General features: G+C 39.3%; 2 protein-coding genes across 2 annotated transcripts in view; one reads left to right on the forward strand and one right to left on the reverse strand.

The window, feature by feature from the left end:
* Positions 1–16,817: 16,817 nt before the first annotated feature.
* Positions 16,818–20,660, reverse strand: gphb5 (glycoprotein hormone subunit beta 5). Its single transcript, XM_035674581.1, has 3 exons — positions 20,632–20,660; positions 18,971–19,169; positions 16,818–17,009 (listed from the first exon to the last, which is right to left on the reverse strand). Exons 1-3 carry the CDS (start codon positions 20,658–20,660, stop codon positions 16,818–16,820), a joined length of 420 nt encoding a protein of 139 aa, XP_035530474.1.
* A 3,458-nt stretch (positions 20,661–24,118) lies between these two features.
* syne2b (spectrin repeat containing, nuclear envelope 2b) overlaps positions 24,119–26,443 on the forward strand; it is a gene marked incomplete at its 3' end in the record, with an annotated part of 112,164 nt that continues 109,839 nt past the window's right edge. The window contains 1 exon segment of the mRNA XM_035674308.1: positions 24,119–24,276.

Below are 26,443 nucleotides of genomic sequence, written 5' to 3' on the forward strand. Positions count from 1 at the left end.
GTTGAAGATGGTTGAAAGATAAAAGCAACATACATGTAGTCACACTTAACAGCTAGTTATTTTTTCTGTTTTGCTAACTTTTGCAGATGTAACTAGCTAGCTACTGATGGATGTAGATTAGCTAGCATTTTGCTAACATTAAGCTATCTACCTTAAAAGGTGATGTATATATGTCGCTTTTATCTTTTAACCATCTTCAAAATTTGGATTTTTTTTTTTTTGGACAAAATTGTCTCTATTGATAGTAAAGGTTGCTGACCCCTGATATAGACCATGCTTAAAAAATCTTCTTTTTGTATCCTCCTGCATGTAGACACACATCTACATGCAAATATAATTATAACTGTTCTTAATGGCCACATGAAGGCGAGACAAAAAGCCGGCCACATTAAAAATGTGACCAACTGCACTGCACACAGTCATACATACATCCCGGCATTGATAGATTGGTGTGCATGAGAATCAGTGTGATAAATGTCAATTGGCATCAGTGTATGAAAGAGAAGACAGTGTGCTTGTGTAGAGTTTTTCATTCTTAGGAAAAAGTCAGTTAGTGTCTTTTACAATTTCCTGGCTCTCAAAACTTCACAACAAACTGAAATTTAAACATCCATCTTTTTTGTCTGTCACAATGTTGGACTCGGTTCAGGTTTGTCTCTCTCCGCTGTCAACAAACTGGACAATGATGAGGATTAAAAACTTTGTAATGCTAATTGGCATTAAATCACACCAGCTGAAGACGAGTTTAGACGTGAGATTTCTGTCACAATATGCTAATCTGGTTTTTACTTTGGAACATTTTTAAACAAACACACTTTTATTGGCTTCTGTTGTGCAAAATGGGGATTTCATCCTGTGCACAGAAGCCCGTTTTCTGTACCAACCTGCTTCACATTCACTCTGTCACCGCTGGGTGTTTCCCAGTCCAGTCCTTCTCTCTGCTGTCAGCCACTGAGCAGATCCCCTGCAAGAATCAGGGGACAAGTGCCTTGCTCAGGGGCACCTCAGCAGCAGTTTCAGGCAATCTGGCCGCTATCTGTACTAATTTATGAGAGGATTTCGATGATGGCTACCACTGTACCTGTACATGCTTCATATCTCTTTATCTTACCGACATGTCACTTATATCAAATATCATGCAAAGCTATGCAATTTGATTCTCTAATAGTCGTAAAGAGGCTGAATTTGATGGACTTTTATTGTTCCATAGTATATAATGTCAGTAGGCAAGCCAGGATTAGGGTCATTATTGCGAATATATCTATATGAGGGATTGAGGGTTTGGTTGCGTGTGTAGATAAGATGAAATATCAGTTATTTATATCCACCAACCAAATGTGACACCCAAACTTACCAAATGATGAATAGCATAAAATCAAAATGAACTCTCTTTGTTTAGGGAAAGTTCAACACTCGCCCCCCCCAAAGTCTGGATTATAATGACCAACAGGTCCAAAACGCCCACTTGAGTTCTTGACAGGATACCTCTCAAACGAATAAATGACCGTTGGTTTCGGGTGTATTTTAGATTAATGCCAACTTTCGCTAAAACTTGTATTCAAAGTAAACTTAAAAACTGTTGACTTTATTAGACTGATTAATGCTGAGTCGGACATTTGAGTCTGAAATATCCTTAAAAGGCCACTTCTTGATCTCAATAAACTTCCCTTTGGCTTCCCTTAACCCTAACCCGAACCCCTAAGTTCAAACTCAACAACACACAGGTTAAACAGGCTAAAACAAAAAGACCATTACAAATTAAATTAAGATAATAACTAGATATGTTGTGATACAAACAAAAACTTAACATGATTTGTGTAGAATGTGCTTCAGTTAACTTGCGTGAAACTTTGAATGATGTAAATATGCCGTGAAATGCACACGCTTGTATGAAGGTGTAGTATAAAGGGTGACAAAGTCTGTGTATGGAGGATGTTGGGTCAAACAAACAGAGGACTTTCACCCAGGAGGCCGCTCTTCAAGTCCCGTGTGAAAACAAATGTCAACATACGCTAAGTAACGTACTTGACTTCCTAAAACTAACCAAGTAGTTTTGTTGCCTAAATCTTACTATCAGTAAGCTTTATTTTGAAAGTCTAACTGGACATTATTCACAGATGCATTTTTATTATTGCTAACTTTAGCCAGTCAGCAATTATTAAATGCTAGCAAAGCTTCCAAAACTTTGCCAAAACTACTTTTATTGAGGTTTTTAATTTTTTGACTCGATTTGAAAGAAACATCCCCTTTAATACACTTACGATACACTTATTGGTAATGTGTCTCTAATGGCTAACTGGCCTAACATAGACAGCATTATATCAAACTGTGGGAGTGTATTTCTACTACAGTTTGACAAAAGAACGTCTTCCCGTCTTACAGATCTAACATTAGGGTTTGGTCACCTTTTTTCTAAATCGATCATAGACCAGTTTTTCCAGCCGCAGTAACAGAAAACAGACCATAATGCAATGCAGTCCCAGCTTGTGTCTTTATGGATCTGCAGATAGCACAGTGTGAGGGATTGTGCTCCGTTTTGATGAGGTTTTTGTAGTTTGACCAAGTGGGCACTCTCATTTGGCAGCAGAGTGTCTTCTCTAGAAGATGTTAAAAGCTTTTTGGGAAACTGGGAGATCACTTACTGACAAAGCTGGAGGAATAATGTGTGCAGCAAAAAACGTAAATTACAAAATAACCCCAAGAAAGCAGCAGACGTTACAGATTTATTGTATCTGTCTAAATCTGAAAACCTCTGAGATGGATTTTTCCTTCATTTTGATTCATGCTGATAGTCGCCTGGCACTACAGCTGTCAGTGAGATCATATCATGATAGAGCTGAAGATTACACCTAACAAAAACAAAAGCCATAATACAGGATGAGACGTGACGGAGGGCATCGATCTACTTTTGTTCTGTATCTGTTGGAGCAGTTATTTTCCTCTTTCTGCAGTTCTAAAATGTTTTAAACCTTGAAACAGCAAGTTCATTTCACATCATTTTCAGTCAGTGTAGGAGTCGCATCGGAAAGCGTCATTCAAAACTTTGCTGAAACTGAGCTTTTTCCAAGATGCGATCAATACGTTATATACAGTACATATGTATTATTATATATTATATAAGATTGTGCTTCTACACTCGGTTTAAAGTCAGGACCAGAACCTTCATACTGGGATTCTTGCCAGAATCTACTTCCCACTGAGAAAGACACACAGTGTGTGCAGAATAAATTGAAGTACTACCTTAGAGTTATGTTATCACAGTACTACGGTAGTTTTTTTTTTCTACTTTTATGCCAAATTGACTGCTTTTGTTTAGGCTGTGTGGAAATATGTTAGAAAGAAATTTATTTTTAAATCAGAGTACACCCCTGAATAACAAGAAAATGTCCCCCGCACCTTAAATCACTTAAACAGCTGCACAAAATCATCCCGAAACTGGCTGCAAGTAGTTCAGATCTAGCCTAATAACATCTTTTAAACTAATTTATGAACATCAGGTTCAGGTTTGTTTTCTATTGGTCTGTTTGGATTGGATCCCAAGTTTTTAACCTATGAAAGGACTTTCACCCAGGAGAGCTGTTCAAGTCCTTTGTGAAAACAAATGTCAACTTACCGTAACCCTTGTAATACTTATAATACCTAAACCTAACCAAGTAGTTTTGTTGCCTAAATCTATCTAACCAAACTGCGACCTAACTTGAATGAAAAACGTGACACCGCCATGATGGACATGTGTATTACACATACATACATTTTACCCATTAGCATGTAAAGTTGTGTATGTTGGCGTCAATCTTAAATATGTTTATTTTAGAGGTATCCTGTCAGTAAAAACTCATTAAATTTGCCAATTATTTCTATTTCAGCTATTTCAAATTAAGTCGATCAAATTAAGTCTTACAATGAATTTCCTGTTAATTATGTTTTTGCTTTAATTTATAGACGTATAAACAGCGTGTCACCAAAATTAACTGAAGTCACGGAGCAACAATCGGAGCTCTGATTGGCCGGCTGCTGTGTTGACAGAAATCTGTCCAATCAGAGGTTCTGTTGTGAATGAGATAGTAAACGATACAACAAAATTTATTTTAACAAAATGTAATTTATCAGTTCAATAATTGGTTATAATTAAACACATTAAAAGTCTATATTTTCTCTAGTGGTGTGCTCCATACATGCAGTGGCCCCCAAATGAAGATATTTGAACTCAAACACATTATTTTTAACATATTAGTAAAGCATTAAATAAAATATATATAAAAATGGCATCAGAAATGTATAAATCTTCAGACTATTTGTGCCAGATACATGTTTTTTTTTAATTGAATTTAGAACTTATCAATTAAAATGTGGCCCATAACGGCTCATTTTTAAGGTGAATTCTAATGAATATGTTTACATGTGCGTACAATACTGTGGCACGAGTTCTTGCAGCACAGTCTTCAGTGAGAGTAATAACTCTGGCTGAAGTACGATTTTACTTTAAATCCATAACTTCAGATTTGCAGCTGCAGTGATTTCTTTTTTTAAAATCTAACGAAAGCGCTCCCCTCAGCAGTTAAAGTCCAGGATGAGGGTGCGGGACGTGGAGGACTCCCTCCGAGGCTTTCGACGCGTACCAAGTTTGAAGAGTTTTCCTGTCAGCAAAACTCGCCTTTGTCAGGCTGTGCAAGGAGACGCGAGCACCCGAGAGCTCACCCTCCTCTTCCTTATTAATTTGACAAGAGAGATGATCGGCACCTCCTGTGAATCTGAGCGCCTACACACACATACACACACACACACACACACACACACACACACACACACACACACACTCACTAACACACCTTTCAGCACAGGATTTTTCGGCTTTGCCACTTGAATGTACAACAACCCCTCCTTCAACCACCGTCCCCTCTCTCTGCTCTCCCAGCATTTTCCCTGGGAGCAGGGGTGATTTCTTTGTCTCCCTTTTGTTTCTCTACTTTCGGGGGAAGAACTCTCCTCTCTCTACTTTTTGAGGAGTCCATTCTCGCTCCTTTTCTTTCTTACTTTCCGTCTCGAAACTGGTACGAGGTCCTCTTCCGTCCCGACTCTCTTTGAAAAACACCTCTCTTTCTTTCTCCTCTAGGGGTCTTTTCTCCACCCTTTCCTCTCCTGATCTCTTTCTCTCTTGACTCTCCTCTATCACGGTCTCCTCCCGGCATGTCGATGATGTACAGTCTGTCTGCGTCGTGCCGACTGACTGACACCATGAATCCACCTCTCTGGGGACGGGCGGGTGCGACTGAGGGGCCTCATTTATTCAAATTATCCTTTGGCTTGATTCGATTCCACATATTGCATTGAAGATGACACTAAAAGAAATGGAAGTCATTTCCCAGATAGTGACAGAATTCTTTATTGTTTCACTTATCTCAGAACATCGAGGCGACCTGCACAATTTTCTCACCAGGATAAATTTTTCATCAATCTCAGCTTTTGCGCCGATTCAGTCTTAAAGCTTTGGATGATTTTAATAAACGAGGCCCTTTAAGGAAAAGCTTCTCTCTGTTTTTTCTACTGGAATGTTATCAATTTCTACTGTTTTGTTAAAGCAACGGTCTGGGAGCAGCACTGAAGTCCCACACTGACTCATGTATTGTTTTACAGTTGCACACCTAAACTGTAGTGTGAGAATAATAAACAGCCGTCTGGGATACTCTCTTTGGTCTTTGTCTGTCTCTCTGTTTTTAGAAACGTCTTCCTCTTCACTCGGTTTTCCGAAAGGGGCATTAAGGAATCAATGACCTTCATTGATCTGTATTGGCACCTAGCAGGAGCTGAATTTTCACCTTCCTCTGTCCTGTAGAGCTTTTCAGAGCTCTGTTTTTGATGCTATTTATGGTCCGCATTACCACTGAACATTTACACTCCTAACAAGTCCTTCTCTATATGGTAGTTGTCAGTGTTAGTGGCAGGGTCCGCCATCTCCGCACTGACTTAATGCATTGTCATTGTATCTGTCTGATGCCTCACTGTGTACCGTTTACTCTCCTACAGCTGTATCATAGCTGGATTAAGTGTCTGCTAATGCTTACACAACTTTTACTGCTGCTGCTGCCACTTCACATTAAAAGCATTCAACTAGCGGATCACAAGGTGGCTTTTATTGTAACAGTAGCAGTCAAAGAAAGTCAGTGTCTTTGTCTAAGAGGTTAGTGCTGATCGTGACCGTATTTGACGTCCTGGGAATGAGAATAACAATCAATATTTCTCTGCTCTGATTGGTTGTTTTCATTCGGGCCCGGTGGATTCTTGAAAATGTAGTTGGGAGCCCTAGCGGGAGTCAGAGGAAGCTGATTTTTTTCACAGACTACACAGATAAAAATTGCACTGAATTAAAATATGATGATGTGACAAAGGAGTCTAATTGCCAAAAACTATTTACATTTATCATCTTTATGGTGCACAGGTCAATGAATATTAAAATCAATTCTAAATAAATAAAACTCCCTACATGTTGGAGAATCTTACCCAAAATGTACCATGTAGTTTTTGTTTTTCAACCTCAGTTCCCAGTTGAGCTGTAATGTTGTTTTGGATTTGAAAAGAGGAATAAAATAGTGAGTGAAACAGCCTCTCAAACTGTTGATTCAAATAAAGATCAAACTTAGTTACTATCTCCACACACATCCTGATTGACACTAAAAAGAAACAATTCAGGAGTAAATGAGCTTCAGAAGCACCTTAACTTCAAACTGCAGTGAGAGGAAACCTTCCACTTTTCACCAGCAGCCATTAAATATGTTAGCTAGCAGCACATCCTGAGCTGACGGGTGTCAGTTTGGGTAAAAGAAGCGAACCTTCCTCCTCTCCTATTTGAGGGATAAGCATGTGCTTCGCCTTGGCACCAAAATGAGGCTCAGCTCTAACTTTTGCAGACAGTGGAGGCTTCATGTGTCCAGGCGGAGCTGCAGGTGGGCAGGCTGGAGCTGCAGCAGAGTCTTGACAGGCTAATTTCTCCTCTGTTTCCTTTGGCTCGCCATCAGCACTCCCCATCCACAGGGAAACTAACCGTGATAATTCTGCTGTCTGCCAGTAATTGGCCTCCGAGATTCAGAGCCGCTCACACCACAAATGTGGTGTCAGAGATGTGCCTGATTGGATTAGTAGGACAGATTAATGGATAGAGAGGCAGACAGATAAATAGCTACACCGATAAGAAGATGGCATCAACCTTTTTGAGTTTCGAAACAACACGAACTATGACTGCAACACTCAAAGCCTGTAAACACATCTAAACTGTCAAAGTAGCTTAATGAGATTCTGTGGCGTTAAACTGGGAATATTTCATATTATGCTGACTGATCCTCTTAGAAAGCAGCAGCCAGGAGCCTGTGATATAAATTCTGGTCACAGAGACAGAAAGAAATAGAAAAAGTGACTGAGGTAGGAAGAGGAAGATCCTGAAGAGAGGCAGATGAATGAATATTACTAAAAAGGTTGAGCGGCGGGATGAAAAGAACAAGACTTGAGGTTGCCCAATCTGTATCTGACAGAGCAGTTAGTGAAATAAGAAATCAATCTCTCAGCTTATTTCACACCTGGTGTCAATCAGCTCATCATCCATCCCAGTCTGCTCACCTGCCTCTCGTCATCGCTCCAATCTGCCCGGACCTCCAGGCACAGCCATCAGCCACCCAACGCATCAATGCAAAAAAACTTGATCTTTTACCACTCCAGGTCCTGGTCCAGTGTTCGAGTTGTGTTTAAATATCACTGAACGTGGTGTAGGATACCCCCCCAGATGCTGGTGGTGGTCTGCTGAAGATCTGGACGTGATGAGGAGGGGACGATGAGGTCAACCTGGGCACTGGAGGTGATCTGGATATGATTCACGCTGAAATGGCAGCTGACCGCAACAGTGAGGAGAACATATGGAACGTTTACAACAACAACATGATGGTATATGATGGAGATAGTCACACAATGTGTTTGGTTAACTGAAAGAGTGACGGCAGCTGATGACGAACAAAGAGGGAGAGAGAAATGTAAATGAGTATCATGTCTTTCTGACTGAAACTAAGGCGTCATTACTTTACAGTTTTGAGTGAAAGGAACTTCTTTTACTGCTTTTACATATACATATATATACATATCAAACTTTTCAACAAAACCCACACAGCATCCTGATGAAGAAGCATCCAAACTTATTTATTATTAATGTGTCACTTCACCTGGTTATTGTTCTCATTGCAGATTCAACTCATTTAATATCAGTCATGAGGAAAAAATTTCTGTAAGATCATTTTACACTCACAGTTAATATTAAGATTTAAAACTGATGGCAGTGCGGGAGAGTGTGTACTGCTGCAGATAATCTCTGAAATCACAACAAAGAGGGGAGGTTTTTTAGCAGGTTTCTGAAGATGAAGCATTGTGCGGGACTGTCTAATAACAATATGCCACTAACCATCACCTCTGCACTCTTCAGGGAGAGAAATACTTTCTAAAAGGGAGCAATATCCACTGAAGCAGAGAGAAACTGACACGGAAAGTTCCTGTAATTCTTTATCGATCCAGCTTCCATGAGGGGAAAGTACGGAGCCCCCCAGGTGACATGAGGAAAAAAAAAAAAAAAGTGATGAGGAAAAAAAAAAAATTTAAAAATTAAAAAAAAAAGCATTGCGATATCTTGGCTTTGAAACTCGAGATCTCACCTTTGAAACTCGAAGATCTCGACTTTGAAACTCGCAAATCTGGACAATGTCTCCATTGGCAGTTGCGCTGTGACCGGCTCAGGTCGCGTTGCGAAAGGAAAAGGCCCGTCCTGGTGGACGCGGTTGGAAGCCCGCACTGAGGACAGTCCGCCCCCCGTCCCCTGCCCCCGCCAGGGAGAGAGGGCGCAAGCGAGCACTTTTAGTCCACGGCCCCGGAAAGGGCGATGGTCCGGGGGGGGGCAACTGGGCCGAGCCTTTCCAAGCCGACCCTAGAGCCCGGTTGCGGTGCCACCTGCCACGGAGACATTGTCGGATTCGAGTTTCAAAGTCGAGATCTCGTCACTTTTTTTTTTTTTTTTCATGTCACCTCGGGGGCTCCGTAGGAAAGTGCTGGAAGAACATCAAGTTTTTTTTTCATTGCACTTGGTTGAGTCAAGAGGTTTCAGTTGGTTGTAATTTGCGACCTCACCACTAGCTGCCACTAAATCCTACACAGCGGTTCTTTTAAGGCCAACTCACAAGCTTCTTCCACATCTTACACAGCTGCTGATGAAGACTGCGAGACATGCTGGAAAGCTCTGCAAATATTGCTAGAAAGTGGATGAAGGGGTTGTTGTTTTTTTGTTTTTATCAAAGCAGTATAGTGTCTCTTTCTGCTGCTGAGGAAATAATTCTTCCACAGCGTTGGAAAACGTTTAAAATTTTTAGAACTGTTATCTGTTGTAAATGTACTAAAACGTGTTTTTAATGGAAATAAGATCCAGTTCCCGTCATGTGTTTTGGTGATGGGGCCACCCTTCATTATGCTTTAAGTTTGAGTATGAATTACTCTGAATTTGACACCTACTGAATGACAGCATAAAATCTGAATAAAATCTATCACTCTTTAAACGATAGATGGCAACTTTTAGTGTTTGGTTGCAAATGCTTTTTAGAACAGACATTTTTCATTTATAAAATATTTAAGCAATAATTTAAAGTACTCATTTAATTATTCTACAGATCACACAGCCACCAGTCTTGATTGATTCTTACGATATTCACAGTTCCTGGGTCAAAACTTCCAAAATCCAGAGTTACCTGAATGCACCACATCAGCTGCTGGCTCATTACACCAAAGGTGAGTTCAAGATTTCAAGACACCTTTAATGAGTTAATGTACACCGATTGTCATTTTTAATCAGTACAGAAATCAATTATATTTTTTGACTGACCCATAGCAGTAAAACGATGTGAGATGAAGTTTCAGGCACCAAAACATGAGGTAAGATCTGTGAAATGATTTTTGTTCCCATACAGTCAGACAACTCCAGCTAAACTCATAAATATTCCAGCCAAACATCAAAAATGCAAAACAGTATTCAATGTGATGATGTTCTACTTTATCAGACCCAAACTGGGACAGTCTCAGTCTTTTATAGAGGAGAAAAATCCAGTTTGGAACCACCTGTCCCTATAATGTTATGGTCCAAATACAACTGACAGTACAAGTCAACAATAAAATGAAATGGTTGAACAACACAGATGTCCTTACAAAAAGAGCCAAAGTTGTCTTCAGTTGCTGAGGAGACTGAGGGTCCTTTACAGTGTGCAAGACGCTGTTAAAACATAGCATAGTACTGCTGTCAGGAAAAAGTAAAAGTTTCAAGTTTCCATAAAAGTTACTGACTGCAGCTTTAATCTGTGTTTTGTAAAATACCAGTGTTTTGGGGTCCCGGGGGACTCCAGTCAAAAGCACCCAAATCCGCCTCCATTATGCAGTTTTAATAGATGGAACTATTCGTTGAGTTCATGACTGAGTTAATTTGTGCCATCTGGCCTAGTTTAAAGTATCACACACACACACACACACACACGTTAATGGGAAAGTCCAAACTTTTGACTGCTATGTACAGGGCTGCTTAGGGTGTAACCACACATTCTTTATTGGAAAAAGTCAATGTGTAACCCCCCCAATATACAGTACAAATATATGTTAAATATTTCCTCCTTTTTTGAGCACTGTCTCTTAATTTTTATTTTCAATTAATGTGTTTGTTAATGAAAACATTGTGTGACTCCCCCAACTTGACTGCACTCAGTATCCTCAGTGTTGACAAAAAATTTGCACAACCACCCGAGGTGGGAGACTTTTTCAATTGGTAGACAATAAAAGTTGTGAATTAATTTCCTAACAATAACCATTTTGATGCTATTTTGGACTGCTGCATCTCTTTGTAAACCCGTAGCTAGCAAGCTATTAACTCCAACAATCAGATAAACATTATGAATTAAACTACCAGAACCTCTCAACATGCCCTCTCTCCTTTGTTCAAAACTAACAATTGAACCTGTGAGTTATTGCTTCCCATGATACCACAACTGAAAAATGCTGCGTGCAGAATTTTCTGCCAAAAAGCAAAAAAGCAAGTTCATCAATCAGCCTTCGTCCACGCCGCCTCCGTCATATTACATGTCAGTGGTAATAAAGGTGATAAGGATCTCAGGCGGGGTATATCCCTGGAGAAATCTCACCCAACAGAGCGGCTCCACTGTTCCCTCCACTGAAGCTTTGTCGTCCTCACAGAGCCTCCTCGCCATTCCCCACATCGCTGTAGGAGCGACTGTATAATTCATAACCCCAGTTGGTGCCTGTCAGGCTGTTTCACCGGCAGCTGCCCTTAAGGCTTGACAGCAAAATCAGCTCACCTGTTCTTAACCTCACCATGCAGTGGTTGCATTTCTGATGGCTGCATTTAAAGGTGTTTAGTTTGGTTATTTGTAATACCTGAAACATGTTTCTATTAGAACAATAAATTAAATAGGCTGCTATATTAGCTTATTGTATACCCATATATTGGTTCTGATTATTTTTTTCCCGATTAATCGTTTATTTGTCTGTTACATGAAATGTTGATTTTGCCCCAAGACTCAGTTATAATATAGATTATGTGACTGATGTGATGTAACAGTCATGTTACACATTTAAACCATAAATCCATATGGAGTCTGTAGCGTTTCAATTACTTCATTGCATTCCTATGGAGAGAGCGAGGTTGGTAATAATTCTCTGTGGTTTCATCAATACCAGCACTTCCTCCTATATTACACGTAGTTGACAATTTGTTGTGACTGTGCAGATTGTCCCCACGACCACAACACTATGGGGAACACAACCGGACTCCAGAAAATGGTATAAACAGAACTACTATGTGGTTGTGGTGTCCGCAGATGTCTGTTTGGAAGTATATTCAAGCCTTAAAGACCTCAATATACCTACACAGACATTAGTTCTGTTTATACGACTTTCTGAGTCCATTTGTAGGCCGCCAACAGGGAACCGCCTCTGTTCCGCACCTTTGCACGTTCGGAGCAAGATAAATTAGTTAGAAACCTGAACTGGAACCGAGATAATTTTTCCTTTTCCAAGTTTTCCTTGGGAACCAAAGTGGGTCATATTCTACAGGTTGTTGTGTGGAGGAGTGTAGTGCCGCAACAAACTGGAAGTACACAGATGTCCACTTCACGCATACTGCTGGCTTACTCATAGACACAAAATGTGTGTGTACAAAATGTTAACTGAGCATTATTCCTCAACAATCCCTTTGACCCATGTATTACCCCTTTTTTAAAGAGGCAGCTCATTTCAGCCTGAATAAAAGGTCTCTGATATGAGTCATTGTGTCTCCCCCTGAGCTCCCAGAGGAGGTCATAGACCCCAGGTTAGGAACCTCCGATGATTGTTTTTTACTAAGAGCTCTTCCTGCCCCTGCGTTACAGTCCCCCTGCCAAGAGCTGTTGCATCCCCGCCCCGCCCCCCACCCTCCTCCCTACAGCCGAAGGAGGAAGTGGTAATGTCAGGAATGATTAGGACAGCGGGGGTCATTAGAGCGACTCTCCTGTCAGGGTTGTTGAAGATAACAGAGGTCTCAGGAGAGCCAACAGTCCAGACAGCTAACCTCTCCTCTGTCTCTGCTTTTAACCTCTGCATTTTCTCCTCACCCTTAAAAGCCTCTTCAGCACTCACACAGGCTGCTGTTTGTTTATGCATTTCCCTCTTTTTATAGCAGTGTGAGGTTCTGTTCTGGGCTTCTGCAGACAGAATTCTGCATGGTTGATGGCTGCAAAGAAGTGCCTTTTTGTTACGTGATAACTGCCATCATTGTCATTTTCTCAGCTGCGCACTCTCCGACAGTATAACCCGTTTTATTTTGTTTGATTCTTGGCATGAGGAATGATTTTGTTTGATAGTTGATGGGTTGTTTAAACTGCGATTCTCTATATGCATGCTGAATTTAAAATGATGTATAACATTAGAATTTGTAGCATAAGACTACTATTTTGTAGTTTCATTGTTCTTTAAAAGTCCAGTGTGCAGCATTTAGGAGGATCTATTGGCAGAAATGGAATATAATATTCATGAAGGACGCCATTTTGAACCGCCATGTTTCTACAGTAGCACAGAATTGTGTTTTGCGACCACCTTAGTTTCTCCCACACACTGGGAAGGCTGAGCAGTAATCAGTTGGTTGCAATCTGCAACTTCACCACTAGATGCAACTAAATTTTACACACTAGAGCTTTAAATTGAAACACTGTGAAAAATCTAAATTTTAAAGAGCAACTTAAAATGAAGTGATTTACCTACAAATAAAAACAAAAAAATACATTGAGGGGTAGAGCCTAATTTTCCATGACACTGAGATTGCATTAAAATTGCAATAAAAATATTAAAAAGAAGACCACAAACAACACAAACATTGGTTAAAACAAATTCTGAATCTTAAGTTTTACAAGCAAAAAGGTCTGTATTTATAAAATTTATTTTCAATTGGTAAAGTAAAGAGTAAAAGACAGAATTTTGTGTTTTTAAAACTCAAAGATTAAATTTTTTCTGAGGAAGAAAAGTAAATTATTTTTAAAAAAGTTTAGATGTCAGCAAAACCTTTTTTTAAAATATATTTCAAAATTTAGACAGTTGCTGACAGTTTAAGAATTACTTTTTTTCAATATTTCTTATTCCATGAGTCCCGACCACAAAATCTGAGTTCAGAGTTAATCTGGGGAACATGAAGTGTAATCCAGTCCTGACAGCTGGTTTAAGGCTCCTACCTTGAGGTCAAATACAGCTCAATCTTAACGCAGAGGAGATTTCCTCTAATTGTGGCTACCTTTTATATTTGCCTAAGTAATGTTTTCTACTGATTGCAGTGTGATTTAAAAACTATATACATTTTCGCTCACTCACACTGATACTCTGCTCTGTGATTGGAAAGACAAAGGTTTAGTTTACGATCCAATTCAGTCGGTTTAGGTCACATAGAGTTGTCTCTGAGCTAACATGTAAAGCTTCTTGAAGTAAGGTAACTCTGTTGAGAGGTGTTTCAGTGTTTAGATGAATGATATTTTGCACATTATAGGAGATTTATCACTTACTGTTTGTGTTGTATGGGAACTCAGCTTGTTAGTTTTGATGTACTCCAGCTTTTAATTAACCATCGAAAGTACCGATTTAGCTTAAATGGATCAGAATCAATAACGGCTATTGATTATCTTCGCACTAATTGACACAGTGTCAGTCATGGTGATAACATTTACACAGTGTCATTCAGCTGACCTGATTCTAGGTGCCGGAAGGTCACATAGGTTCACTCCTCTAATAATATTTGTGTAGTCAGTGAAGCTCCAGCCAGTTAACTTCCGGAAAGACTGAGGATATTATAAAATACATGAATGCTATGATGAATTTGAAATTGTATATTAATATTTTATGACAATGAATATTTCAGAACTATTTCTCCTGCTTCCATTCTTATTCTTTATTGTACTCTGACACAAAACCACATTTGATGTCTTTGTATCATCTGACAGTCAAAAGTATTTCTACAGATTCTAGCAGGAAAAAAAAATTAAGGATCAGATCAGTTTTTACAGATTACCTGGTTTTGTCACTGCTTATCCAAAAGGTCCCCTTGTGATGAGCTCAGAAAAAGCTTTCAATAATAGAAAATGGAGAGGAAACAGTAATACGATGCTCATTATGCAGCAAATGTGTTTATTACTCCATATAAAATAATTAAAGACAAGATCAATCTTTAGTTATTCTTTTTTTTCTTTTGTCTATCAATAATGACCCCATAGTGCAAAATCAGCCCTTGTAGAAACAAGCCAAATATTTCTAAATATAATCACATTTTCTTGTATTGAGCAAAACAATCTGCCAGTTGGTTAAGACTGTTTTACTAGAAATCTAGAAATCTTAAAACTAGCATAAAACTGTAGCCATTAAAAGACTGTAATGGGCCTTTAAAATTAGTCCCAAGTTGTGCTTACAAACTATGAAAACTCTTTTTTTAAGAGACTTTTTTTTTAAAGTATTTTGGTCACTTTATTGAACTGAATTTAAGATTAATAATTGGCAAAAAAGACACAATTTCTTCAAATGATGAAGTGAAATTATTTTTATCATGTTGTATTAAAATAATGAAAAACTAAACAGCTGCTCCAAAACTGGGACAAGACGACTTTCTCTTAAACTGAGAAGTTGTGCTAGTGGTCTTACTTACTTACGTAATAATTAATATAATCTTGTTCCTCTGCTGGGATATTATGCAACCATTGTTGTTACTGGGTAAATCGAGCTCAATATTAGCTGTAAAATCATATTAAGACAAAGTTGGATTTATTTGATGAAAACAAGGTTACTTTTCTAATGCAAAATGTGTTTGACAAGTACATAAATAACCATCCATAAAATACAATTAGATTTCTGCAGCAGTTCAAGTAGAAAGACTTGCAGTGTGAACGTAGCAAAATGGAGACAGACAGAGGAACAGGGAGGGTTTGTGTGGTTGTGTTGTGTCTCCCTCTGAGCGCCGGGGCTCAAACGCAGCCCTGCAGCTCCTCAGTGACATGTGAGCACTCTGGGATTACGTAAACCCCGTTCTCCTTGGGAATCATACGAATAACAACACTTAGTGAGGACTCTGCCTCGCCACTGATGACTAACCAGCAGGTAGTTCAGCCTCGGAGCTCAGCACAGTTAATTAAGTGCTGACAGGCGGTCACATCATTAGGCACCCATCGATGACTTGCTCTTTGAAAGACAAAATTATTAATTAGGTCAATTACAGCAATCGCAACACTTACACTGATTGCTTTAAAAGTTCTTAAAGGTTTTAAAAAGAGGTGACATTTCTTCCTTTTTAAAGAACACACAGTCTCAGAGGAGACTGGGTGGAAGTGCAGGTTTGAACCCCTCTGACAGTAAACATCTGCCCTTCTGAAGTGTCCTTTTACAGGATGCTGAATCCCAACAAGCTCCGGGGACGTTGCTCTGCAGCCATGTCTGACCTCTGACCTCCCTGTATACCGGCCTTAAGAGAAAAGGCACATTTCTGCTCATGTGATGCACAGAGGGGGAAAAAGAAAGTGAATGAATCCCACTAATGAAACTCATTAACATTATGAAATGATTAAAATAAAGTGTGGTGTATTCGGGTTGAATGTCATGGTTTTTATAGATTAATTAGGAAATTGAAAGGAAAAGAATTAAAAGGATGCATTGAAATCAAACCAGAACAACAAGGTAATGCAGCAGACCAAGACATAATTAATTTATTAATATGAAATGTAGGTAAGAGCTCAAACTGACAGCACTTTTCATATACAACTGATTGGTGAATAAAAGGGCTTCTTTACATCATAAGCAGGGCAGAAATCTAACAAAACTCTATTTTTACAATGATGAATTATTCTAGATTAGATTTCCCAAACAATATCTTTTACAGAAAAACAAGTAATGATCACATTTCTCAAAAGTAAACATAACAAGTTGCTAACAGAGTAGAAAAGATAGCCAGAAAACATTTTATAAGAGAAATCATCTCGCTGGTTGAAGTGAATCAAACAAATAACTAATATTCTATATATCTTCTTTTTTTTTTTTTTTAAGCAAGTCGTGCCAACTAGCAAATTTAGAGCAGAAGACCTATATTAGCTACCATCTCTTTCATTTGCATTGTTTAACAGCAGGGAAACCTGATTCTTTGTCCATTTTCACTCCAATTTCATTCCAATGACGTATAAACTGAGTGATTAAAAGCGAAAGCATACAGTTTTAAAAAGTGTATTTTCTGCATGTTCAGATGTGTGTTACACAGATGTTATACATTCAGTGGTGCTGGTCAGACAGACATCACAGTCGCATCTCAGCGCGACGGGGTAGGTGTACATTGGGTCGACGTTCGGCAGGCAGTTGGGCAGTTTGACGGTGACCAGGCGGGTCTCGTTGTAGGTACAGACCCGCTGGTAGGACTCAATGAAGGGAGGGTCCAAAACGGGCTTCTAGAAATACAGAATAGACAAAACAAATAATCTTAATTAATATGAAAGTATTTGATCTTTGGAGGTTGGCTCTGACCATTCTTCTCTACAGAGGGCTTTCAGATGCTGTAAAACAACCTGTCGGCCATATTTGAGGTCTTCAATGTATAGGACATTTTTCTAAATGTCCAACATGGCTCTATGTGAGCTAATATTATCTATTCAGCTATGTGTTTTGTAATGTAAGCTGGTTAGCTATCCTTCACTGTTAACATCTTAAGTTTTGGCTAATTCTTCTGAAGATTTTGGCAGCTAATTGTTAAATTTTGTTTCTGAATTTGTAAAGTACCTAGCTAACAAAGCCAACTCGGTCAAATTCAAGTTGAGAATGTTTGTACAATTTGTACAATTTTAGTGGCCTTTAAATAGTTGCAGACTGCATAGAAGAGGACCTGCTCCCTCTGTAAATAAAAACAGCACATTCAAGAACATGATTTGTTTTTGAATGCATTTCCTATCTCATAAAACATGGAAATGGTCATGCAAGTGCTTTCAGAGCTCACTCATCCAAACATTGCTCGTCAGCACCCCTAGTGGCGAAAACATTCACAAGGTACCTTTAATTACTCTTTTCAAGCTACAAAACAACCTGCAGACTGGGCAGTTTCCCTCATCACAGTAATCAAATCCACCTTATTATTCTTTCCATTTTTAATACATTCTTTTGTTCATCCTGTCATTATTTGCACATAACTAATTTGCCAGTGAATCTCCATTTTGCCATCAAGCAGTGTTTGAAAGGAGATTTGCGACACATCTGCAAAGCCTCCATTAATTGCTTGTAGTGTTCGTGTTCCAGGAAATTAATATTATTCTGCTGTTGCAGTAATTAAAAATCTCTCTATCACAACCTCGGCTGAACACACAGAAGGTGAGAATCCTGAAGCTGCGTAATTGTAATTAGAGGCTGTCCTATGACCTAAAGTTCACGGATGTGATCCCTGACCCGCTAACTGTCTGTCCTACAGACCGTCCCTACAGCGAGACATCGACTCCCTCCACTTGCGTTCTGACCTCCCTGTGGGGTAGAGCAGACGAAAGGATGAGTCTCCTCCCCGAGGGGATCCAGAGAGTATCACAAAACAAAGCTCGGGCTTCCTGCGTGCACACCAGCCACACTGCAATAATGAGGCAGAGAGAATCATGAGCTTCCTAATGGCACTTGTCACTGAATACAATGTACCAGATGAAACTTGAGATTTCACAGCATTTTCTTTTGTAATCAGTACCCGGTGACTTATGAAATCCAATTGTGTCTTTTATGCACTTGAGGCATTGTTAAGGAAACTGCTGCTGTCACTTCAATCTCTGGATTCCACACTGCTTTCCTCTCTCGCACAGCGTTAACTCAATTTCACTGCACGCTGCTCCAGAAGCCTCCCGTCATCCTTCATTCTTATGCAAGATTTACACTTCAGACAGCCCCCTCATTACTGTGCCACAAAAATGTGATCTTAGTAGTTTTATATTAACACAGAATATATTTTTCTTAGACACATCAGTCTCTCTTTATCTGCTCTAATATTTGTCCGTCCATCTGCTGAATCTGTGGAGCAACTGAATCCCTGCACTCACAGCCGACCTTGCACTGACCTTCCTGTTAAGGGAGGAAAGTGAAAACAAATTTCCTCCATGGGGATCACCCATCTCTCTATCTCTGTACAGTATTTGTCTCACTGTCTGTCTCTGTGTGTATTTGGCTGTCTGACTGACTGAAACTGCATCTAATCCATCTTCTTCTCTTTCTCGAAACTGATGCAAACAGCAGACTGCATACTTTTGTGTAAAGTTGTCGGCTTTGCTTACGTCACCTCTCAGTATAAACACATTTACACTCGTCTCTTCTCTGTGTGTGTGTGTGTGTGTGTGTGTGTGCGCGCGTGTGTACAGTACAGTAGCTGCTGCCTCCTGCAGCTCCTCACCTCCCAGGTCTCACAGCGCCCCCAGCAGGCGTCGGTGGTGATGTGCAGGCCCCCGCAGCCGGGCTTCTTTGCCAGGAAGGTGAACTCCCGGACGGCACAGCCAATGAAGCGCCGCAGGTTGACGGCTGACGCCCGGTGGAGGGAGTCCGGTTGAAAAGAGATCCAGAGCAGAAACCAGCACAGCACCAGGCCAGGCCTCCTGAGGGTGAGGAGCAACAAAATGCAACAATCTTTGTTCGATATTGTGTTCATATTTGAAGGAAAGATGAGAAATAAATGAAGGAGATTAAATAAATTGAAGGAGGATTTTTAAGCACTGAGACAACTGCAGGTTTCTATTTCTACAAGTGAGGAAGTGTCAGTGCAACTAAAGCAGGGCAGAGACTGAACCCCAACCAAGGTTTTTCTTGCAAGAAATCAGTAATATTTCATATTTAATGCCTTTCTTAACCACACAGTTCAGATTATCTAACTGAATGCATTCTGAGGTCTGTTCTGTCACTGTGAATGAGTCGTATTTAAGATGTACAGACACAGATACAGAACTAGTTTTTCTTGCGGCTGAGAGTGTCAATTATTATGTAAGCTTTTTAATAAACTTTAAATGATTTATATTACAGGAAAACTACATTTAATCCAATTTTGTATTTAAAAAAAGATGTTTATTGTACATCTTGCTCATTAGATTCTGTTGGAAAATCCCCAGCTGGACTCCGAGGCCCGACTGCACCTGATCCTGTTTAATAAGCGGACATCTGGCTTTACCTGACTCTAATTTCCAACTTGATGGTAACAAGATCATTTGACTCCTTAAACTACAAACACCACAACCAATTGTTTTGTTTTTGAGACAACAATCTCACTGCAGGGTCCATTTAGTAGCTGTTCTGGAAGCTTTTGGTCATCTCATCACACGTGCATCTTTATCAACAGAGTTTCCTGATTGTCACTGCTGATTGTTCAAATTTCCATTTCTTTCTTAAGACTTTAAGGATTTCTTGTCCATGTTGCTTTTAAAAGTCCATTTGTGACCTTGCAAACAGCAGTCGGGCACCCAGTACCCTCTAGGGTGCTAATCTAACCCTGACTAAGCTGTTTTACTATTAACGAGTCATAACTTTCTGCACACTGGTGCTCTTTTAATTAATTTTTTTGCCCCAGTCCACCACTGCATCACAGTACAATGTCACAACAACGGGGCCAACTTCTCCTGCTGATCAGGTGATATGATCAAAAGTTCCAGAACAAATCTTAAACTGACCCTTGAGGTGAGATTTTCTGTTCAACTGCTGTTTGTTCTTTCTTCACTGTAAGACAATAAGTTATTTTAAGTAAATAAAAATGTTGAAACTGATTACATCGGAACAATTTTGTAAGTTTAACATGCTTGATGAAGCAGCTTTTACTAGAAATAAGTGACAGAAGCTTAGTTTTGTTACAGAAACAGTCCTGATTAAATACTTTTTACAAGGTATTTTGTTTTCACATCACAAATAAAGATTAAAAAACTAAATCAGGGTTAAAATTACTAGCTGGAGTTTCAACCATTTTTGTTAAATTTTTAGGTGTTATTTTTTTTAAATGTGCAGTATGTACCCAGGACTCCAGGAAATTAAAATAAATTAAAATTAAGTAAATTAATATTTTCTAAATTCACTCACCATTGTGACATCTTCTTTTGCAGGGTCATCTCAGCTGCAGCCAAACCCAGTGTGTTGACTACTGAATGAAATACACTCACAGCTGTTTATCAGCGCTGAAGTTATTTTTTATCAGTGTGGATGGCTAACATGAACCACAGCACTTGTCACTGTCTGCTCCTCAGACTCAGAACAAGCCAGGGCTTTTTATCACCCCTGTGTCCTGCCAATCAGAGTCCTCACCTCAGACTCCCCTCAAATCCCCCCGGAGGCCCTTCTACCTGTCGCTGCCCATCTAGTTCAGCCACCAGCTTGTTCCCACTCCATTAGCTTGATTAGGAGAAGAGTCTGCCCTTTTGTTCATAGTCATCCACATGGAAGAAGAGGGAACAACATACTCAAACACAGTGCCTACCTGTGTCTACTCTCACTCATCCGAGCTCAATTAGCCGGCTCCAGAGACAGACCCTGCTCCTGTTCTCACATGCCGACTGTGATGACTTCACCCCAGAGCTCTGACAGTGCTTTTACCTTATTCTGCCGCTTTGTCTCATTCTTTTCATTATGTCCTTTATTTTTGTTGGCAGTGACATTTCCTCACACACAGAAGCTGGCTATTACTGAAGCCATGTCTTGCAGGCTTTACCACATGGATCGTGCACTTAAAGAGAGCGAAAAGGATGCATGTCAAAGAGGTTGTGCGTGTGTGCGTCAGCCCTCGCATTAGACAATGACAGGAGGAGGAGGAGACGTGAGGAAGTGGGAAGAATTGATTTGGGTGAGTAAGCACCTCATCAAGAAATTACCATCGTCAGAGGCCCCGCAGGCACTAGCGTGGAGCCAGCCGAGCAGAAACTGCTCTCAAGAAGTTCAGCAAATGAATCTTTTAAAAGTAAAAGTTGAGGCCAAGCAATTAAAGTTAGATTAGAGGAAATATTGAGGAGGATGACAGGTTCACACTCCTCTTAGACACCCTGTCCTCCGCACTATGAGAGCAAATCTGGAGGCTCTTATTGAGCAGCGTGCAGGGTGTGGGGTAACAGAATGCATGTAATTGGATAACAGTGGTGATTACAGTGAGGTTAAATGTAATTCAGAACAAAGGGAGTAAGCCTGGATTTCCACAATCCGGCTTTTGTGCAATTATTCATGGATTGCAAATGAGAGATTCTCTTTAGGTTTTAGCTTCATTTTTTTTTGTCATTAATATTTCTCAGGAAATTAGTGATCTTGACTATTGAGTTTTTTTTTTTAATAACCTGCCCTTTATAGTGGATATTGAGTAGTAAGTACTCCAACATCTCCTTTGCAGGTCTCCCAGAGGCCAGGTGGTGTCTTGTAGCAGCCAGATTATGCTTGGTTAAGTATAGTTTTGAGATACTTTAGTGTTTTAATTTTATGCTACTTTATATTTCTACTCCACCACATTTTGGAGGCACTAGATATACCTAATAACTTTAGTTTCATTGCATTTATATGTTGTATTATTAATGTGAATCATTAATAATACAAAATATAAATCAACTAATAAATGCTCCACCTTTACAAACAGCAACAGTCGACAATGATAGCAGTCATACGGGGTTAGTGGCTTTTCTGCCTCACTGAAGTGCTCTGTTTCCTGAAGTATGGAAGATGGTCTCATAAAAACTCTCATAAATAATAAAAGCATCATTCTGAAGAACAGAAACAGTATATCTTTATAAATTTGATCACTTATCTTACCTCACTCCCAAAAACCAGTTTACTGCATGATGTTGTGCTGACCTCTGGTGCTCTTTTCTTGTACTGATACAGCAGCCGTTTAATTGCTTTGATGCCTCTTTTACTTTCTAATAATGTGTACTTTGTTATGTATTGTTGTGCTTATTATATGAGTTATTTTGTGTTTTATGTGTTCTTAGGTTTTATGTTTTTTTGTGTTTTATGTGTTCTTAGGTTTTATGTTTTGCTGAGTTTTACTTTGCTTTTTTTATTTTTATTTTTTTTTACAACTTGTTGTATCAGGTTTCACTGTGTGGAAGTCAGGAAAGCACCTAAAACACCTCATTTGTGGCTGAAGAAACATGAACACGCCATATTTCTATGTAATTACTGCCTGAAATTAAAGGTAACTTCTACACAAACAGTGCCCCTTGTGCAATCTCTGCTGATGATTTTTAATCAACAATACTGTGGGGTGTTGTATTAAGTCCACATAATTTTTATGTGTTCTTCCTTTATTTTCTGTCTTTTAGAAGCTATTTCAAGGTTTTTCATCTGAGGAAAGAAATATCCAGTTTGATATTTTGCCAATATAACCTGCCAGAACACTAGAGCTCAATGCAGAGTTTAGCTGCTTTTCTGAACTGCTGAGCCAGCCTCTGTGAACTTTGACCTCTGTGTCAGCTCTTCAGGAAACTAAGGCACCCTGGAAAACATATGGAAACGTAGGTGTAGCAGTTGCTTTTGGTTCATTAGCACAGTATGGGTACTGACATAAACCCAAAGGCCTTTTCATATTTGGGTGGAGTTCCTTTTAATGCATTAGTTAAAATAAGTCACACAAAAAGTCAAAATAATTCATTTTTTAAAATTAGTTTTCCTGCAACAAACAAATGCCAGATAACATTTTGCCATTTTGTGTAAAGTTGTTTAATACATTAAAATGACATTTGACTTGACTTGTCAGTGAAAATGTTTCAGAAGTGTGAATGGGACAAGTTAGCCAACGTTCAGTTGGCTAATCTAGCTAAATGGTAACTGTAGCAAAATGTAACTTATCCTATTCTGCAATAAATTGTCATTAGTGTCAACATAATCTATTACGACTTGCATGTGTCTTACTTGTAATTGTTGGTTATAAATGAATGGTCAGTATGTTTTAATGTTTTGTTACTTTGAGTGGAACGTTTGATTAAGCTAGCTTCTGATATACCACAGCAGATAAGCTAACTTTAAAAGTTAGTTAGTGAGATCAGTCTGAGTGCAGTTAAAGGATCAATAATTTGAAGTATTCACACAATAAAAACAGTTTACAGGTAAACAGGACATTTTTAGTAAAATACCACTGTATGGGTGGAGGGTAACATGATGCTAATGTAGCGAGCTAACATTACATTAGCTACATTCAAGTTCTAGGTTAACTACATTCCTGGGCTGCCTAAAGCTGAGTTAATCTCTTTTATTATAAGTCTGTTTGCCTCTTTCTCATCTGTTAGTAGTTCACATTCTCCCCTCAGTTTCAGTCTTTAAGAATGAGGGAACCAAAGTTGAATTTAAGCTCCCAGTTTTTGGATTTGTTCCTGAGTGAACTGACATTAAACTCTTATTGTTGTTGGTGGACATTTAACCGAGGTTACAGGCTCCACCAGTGCCAACCTCATGGACAGGGAGTGTGTGTGTGTGTGTGTGTGTGTGTGTTGAACCCTGACTGCTTTCTATATTTAGCCTCCCAGTGAGTTTTTTCTTTTTTTGTTGCAGGGTCCCAGTATGGCTCTGGCTTCTCCGGTGACAGCCCGGCCCGTCCTGGAGCTCTGACTGTGGACTGCAGATCTGTCAAACTTCAGGTTTCATCTCCACAGAGTAGCTTCTCTCAGAGCAAGACCTGCTCTTCCACACTGGAAATCAATTATTGGCTGTACCTGCATCCAGCGTCTCCACCACAAACACACTCTTTTGCTGCATGTAAGTACAAGCAACTTTTTATTTACTAGAAACTAGAAACAAGAATGCACTGGCTCTTGACTGACATAATCCGGCTGTAATTGATCCCAGATATCATCAGTAATGTTGTGTGTGTGTGTGTGTGTGTGTGTGTGTGTGTGAGAGAGAGAGAGTGAGTTATGTTAAACGTGCAGGTCAACCACTTGTTTATCTGCTTTATTACAAAGTCCTCTGGTCTTCCTCAAGGACTCATTATAGGTCTGAACTGATCTGACACGTGTTCTCTGTCGCTATTTTTGGGCCCTGACAGCTTCATAACAGGGACACTACCGCACATTCCTGCAGTCAGAGGGAAGCGCACACTGTTGCACTTCATAATATACAAGCAGTAATGTAAAAAACGGTCAAATTCAAAATTTCCATTAAAAACATTGTAAATAGTTTAAAAAAGCAAACTAAATGTCATAAATATTATGTTTGTGTAATATTTACACACAGAATAATTGTATGCATTTGTATTCCTTAAAACAATTGACTTACCCTTTTCAATATTTTTAGGGGGGCATTTTATTGCATCACCCCATATTTAAACACTTTGACAATAATGTGAAGTGTAAAACCACCTGAAATAATGATAATAATGTTTAATACTGGCTGATAGATCTTCGGACACTTGCTTAAACTTAAATTTAAGTTTATTCCAAAGACAAAAATGCTTCTCAGAATATGTGATTAACATATTATTTGTATGGTAGGTTGTTTCAGATATAATCTATTGCAGTTTACCCACCAGTTTATTGACAAGTGCATTACTGGCGTATGCGTTTTCGTCTGCATCTCATTGGAGATTCATCATCATATTAAAGTTGCAATAGGAAATTTTTATAAAAAATAACTGCTTGTCATATCTGCTGAAACTTTCACTGTATCCTGACAGTAGTACATGAGACTCCTCCTGGTGCTCCTGATGGCATTTGTAAGAACCACAAATACCCACAAAGAACAACCAACAACCAGTCAAAGCCAGGAAAGATAGTAGAGACACTTTAGGTTGGTGGCGTGAAGGGAACTGATTGTTGAGTCGGACTGACACTCAACAATCAATATCTTTCTCCGCTCTGATTGGAGGCTTTTGTTCAGCCATGGCGGATTCTTATAAATGTCATCAGGAGCTCTAGGAGGAGTCAGAGGAAGCTGATTTTTATCACAGATTATCTGTCTCATGTTATACTGTCAGGATAAAGTGAGAGTTTCAGCAAATAGGACAAAAAGTGAACAGCTGTGATGTTTGACTTGTGTGTGGATGTGCATGTTTGTTCTGGGCTTATTTCAGATTAGTTTTTATTCTAGTTCCCAATATGATTTGTCAGAGGATACAGATTCATTTCTATTTAAAAAAGAAGTTCATAACCTGCAGTGTATGCACACTGGAGGGTAGGAAGATGTAAATATGACTAAAGATGGATCATTTAGTATTCCATATAACAAAAATACAGCTTCATAAACATCAGCTATATTTTCATTATCAGAGTAATTCACAATAATACACATTTCTCATTATCAACCCATAATTTATTGGCCTGATATATATTGTACATCCATAATCTCTACAGTTTGTGTAATCACTGATTTCTGGTGGGGAAATTAGTTTTTCTAAAGGCTATGAGAGTTTTGGTAATGCGCAGTATTATGTTGTCTCTATGAGGAATCCAGAGATTGTGCTTCGAACTTAAAACATAAAAACATTTCTGACGAGTGAATCCACACTTCACAGCTGCCAAAGCAGATGAACAACATTGACACAACCCACGATATAGAGGATAATTGAAGTTAACTGAGGATCATTCTGCTAAGCACGCCGGATTAGAAACGTATATCATGGCATGCAGCGGTAGTATGACCTGGTTCACTGGCGACATACCATGGATCAGGTGGACAGTGAACGCCCAAAGGTTGGAGGACCAGAAGGTCCAGGAAAAGATAGACAGGGACTGAAACTAACACCTGTCTCTCTGCATGTGACTCGAAGTAAGAAAAGAGTGGCAGTGACCTTTTCACAGTCAGCTGATTTTTTTTGCGTTGTTAAAAATGCATCCAAAATACTCTCCTGTATTTTTCTGTGAAATCAACCAAACTCTTATTGCTTTAAAGCTTTCAAGGAGGCTTTACTGGCAGAAATGGAATATAA

The sequence above is a fragment of the Morone saxatilis genome, unplaced genomic scaffold, assembly GCF_004916995.1.
Source record: "Morone saxatilis isolate NCDOM2014 unplaced genomic scaffold, NCSU_SB_2.0 Contig3, whole genome shotgun sequence".
Lineage (NCBI taxonomy): Eukaryota > Metazoa > Chordata > Actinopteri > Moronidae > Morone > Morone saxatilis.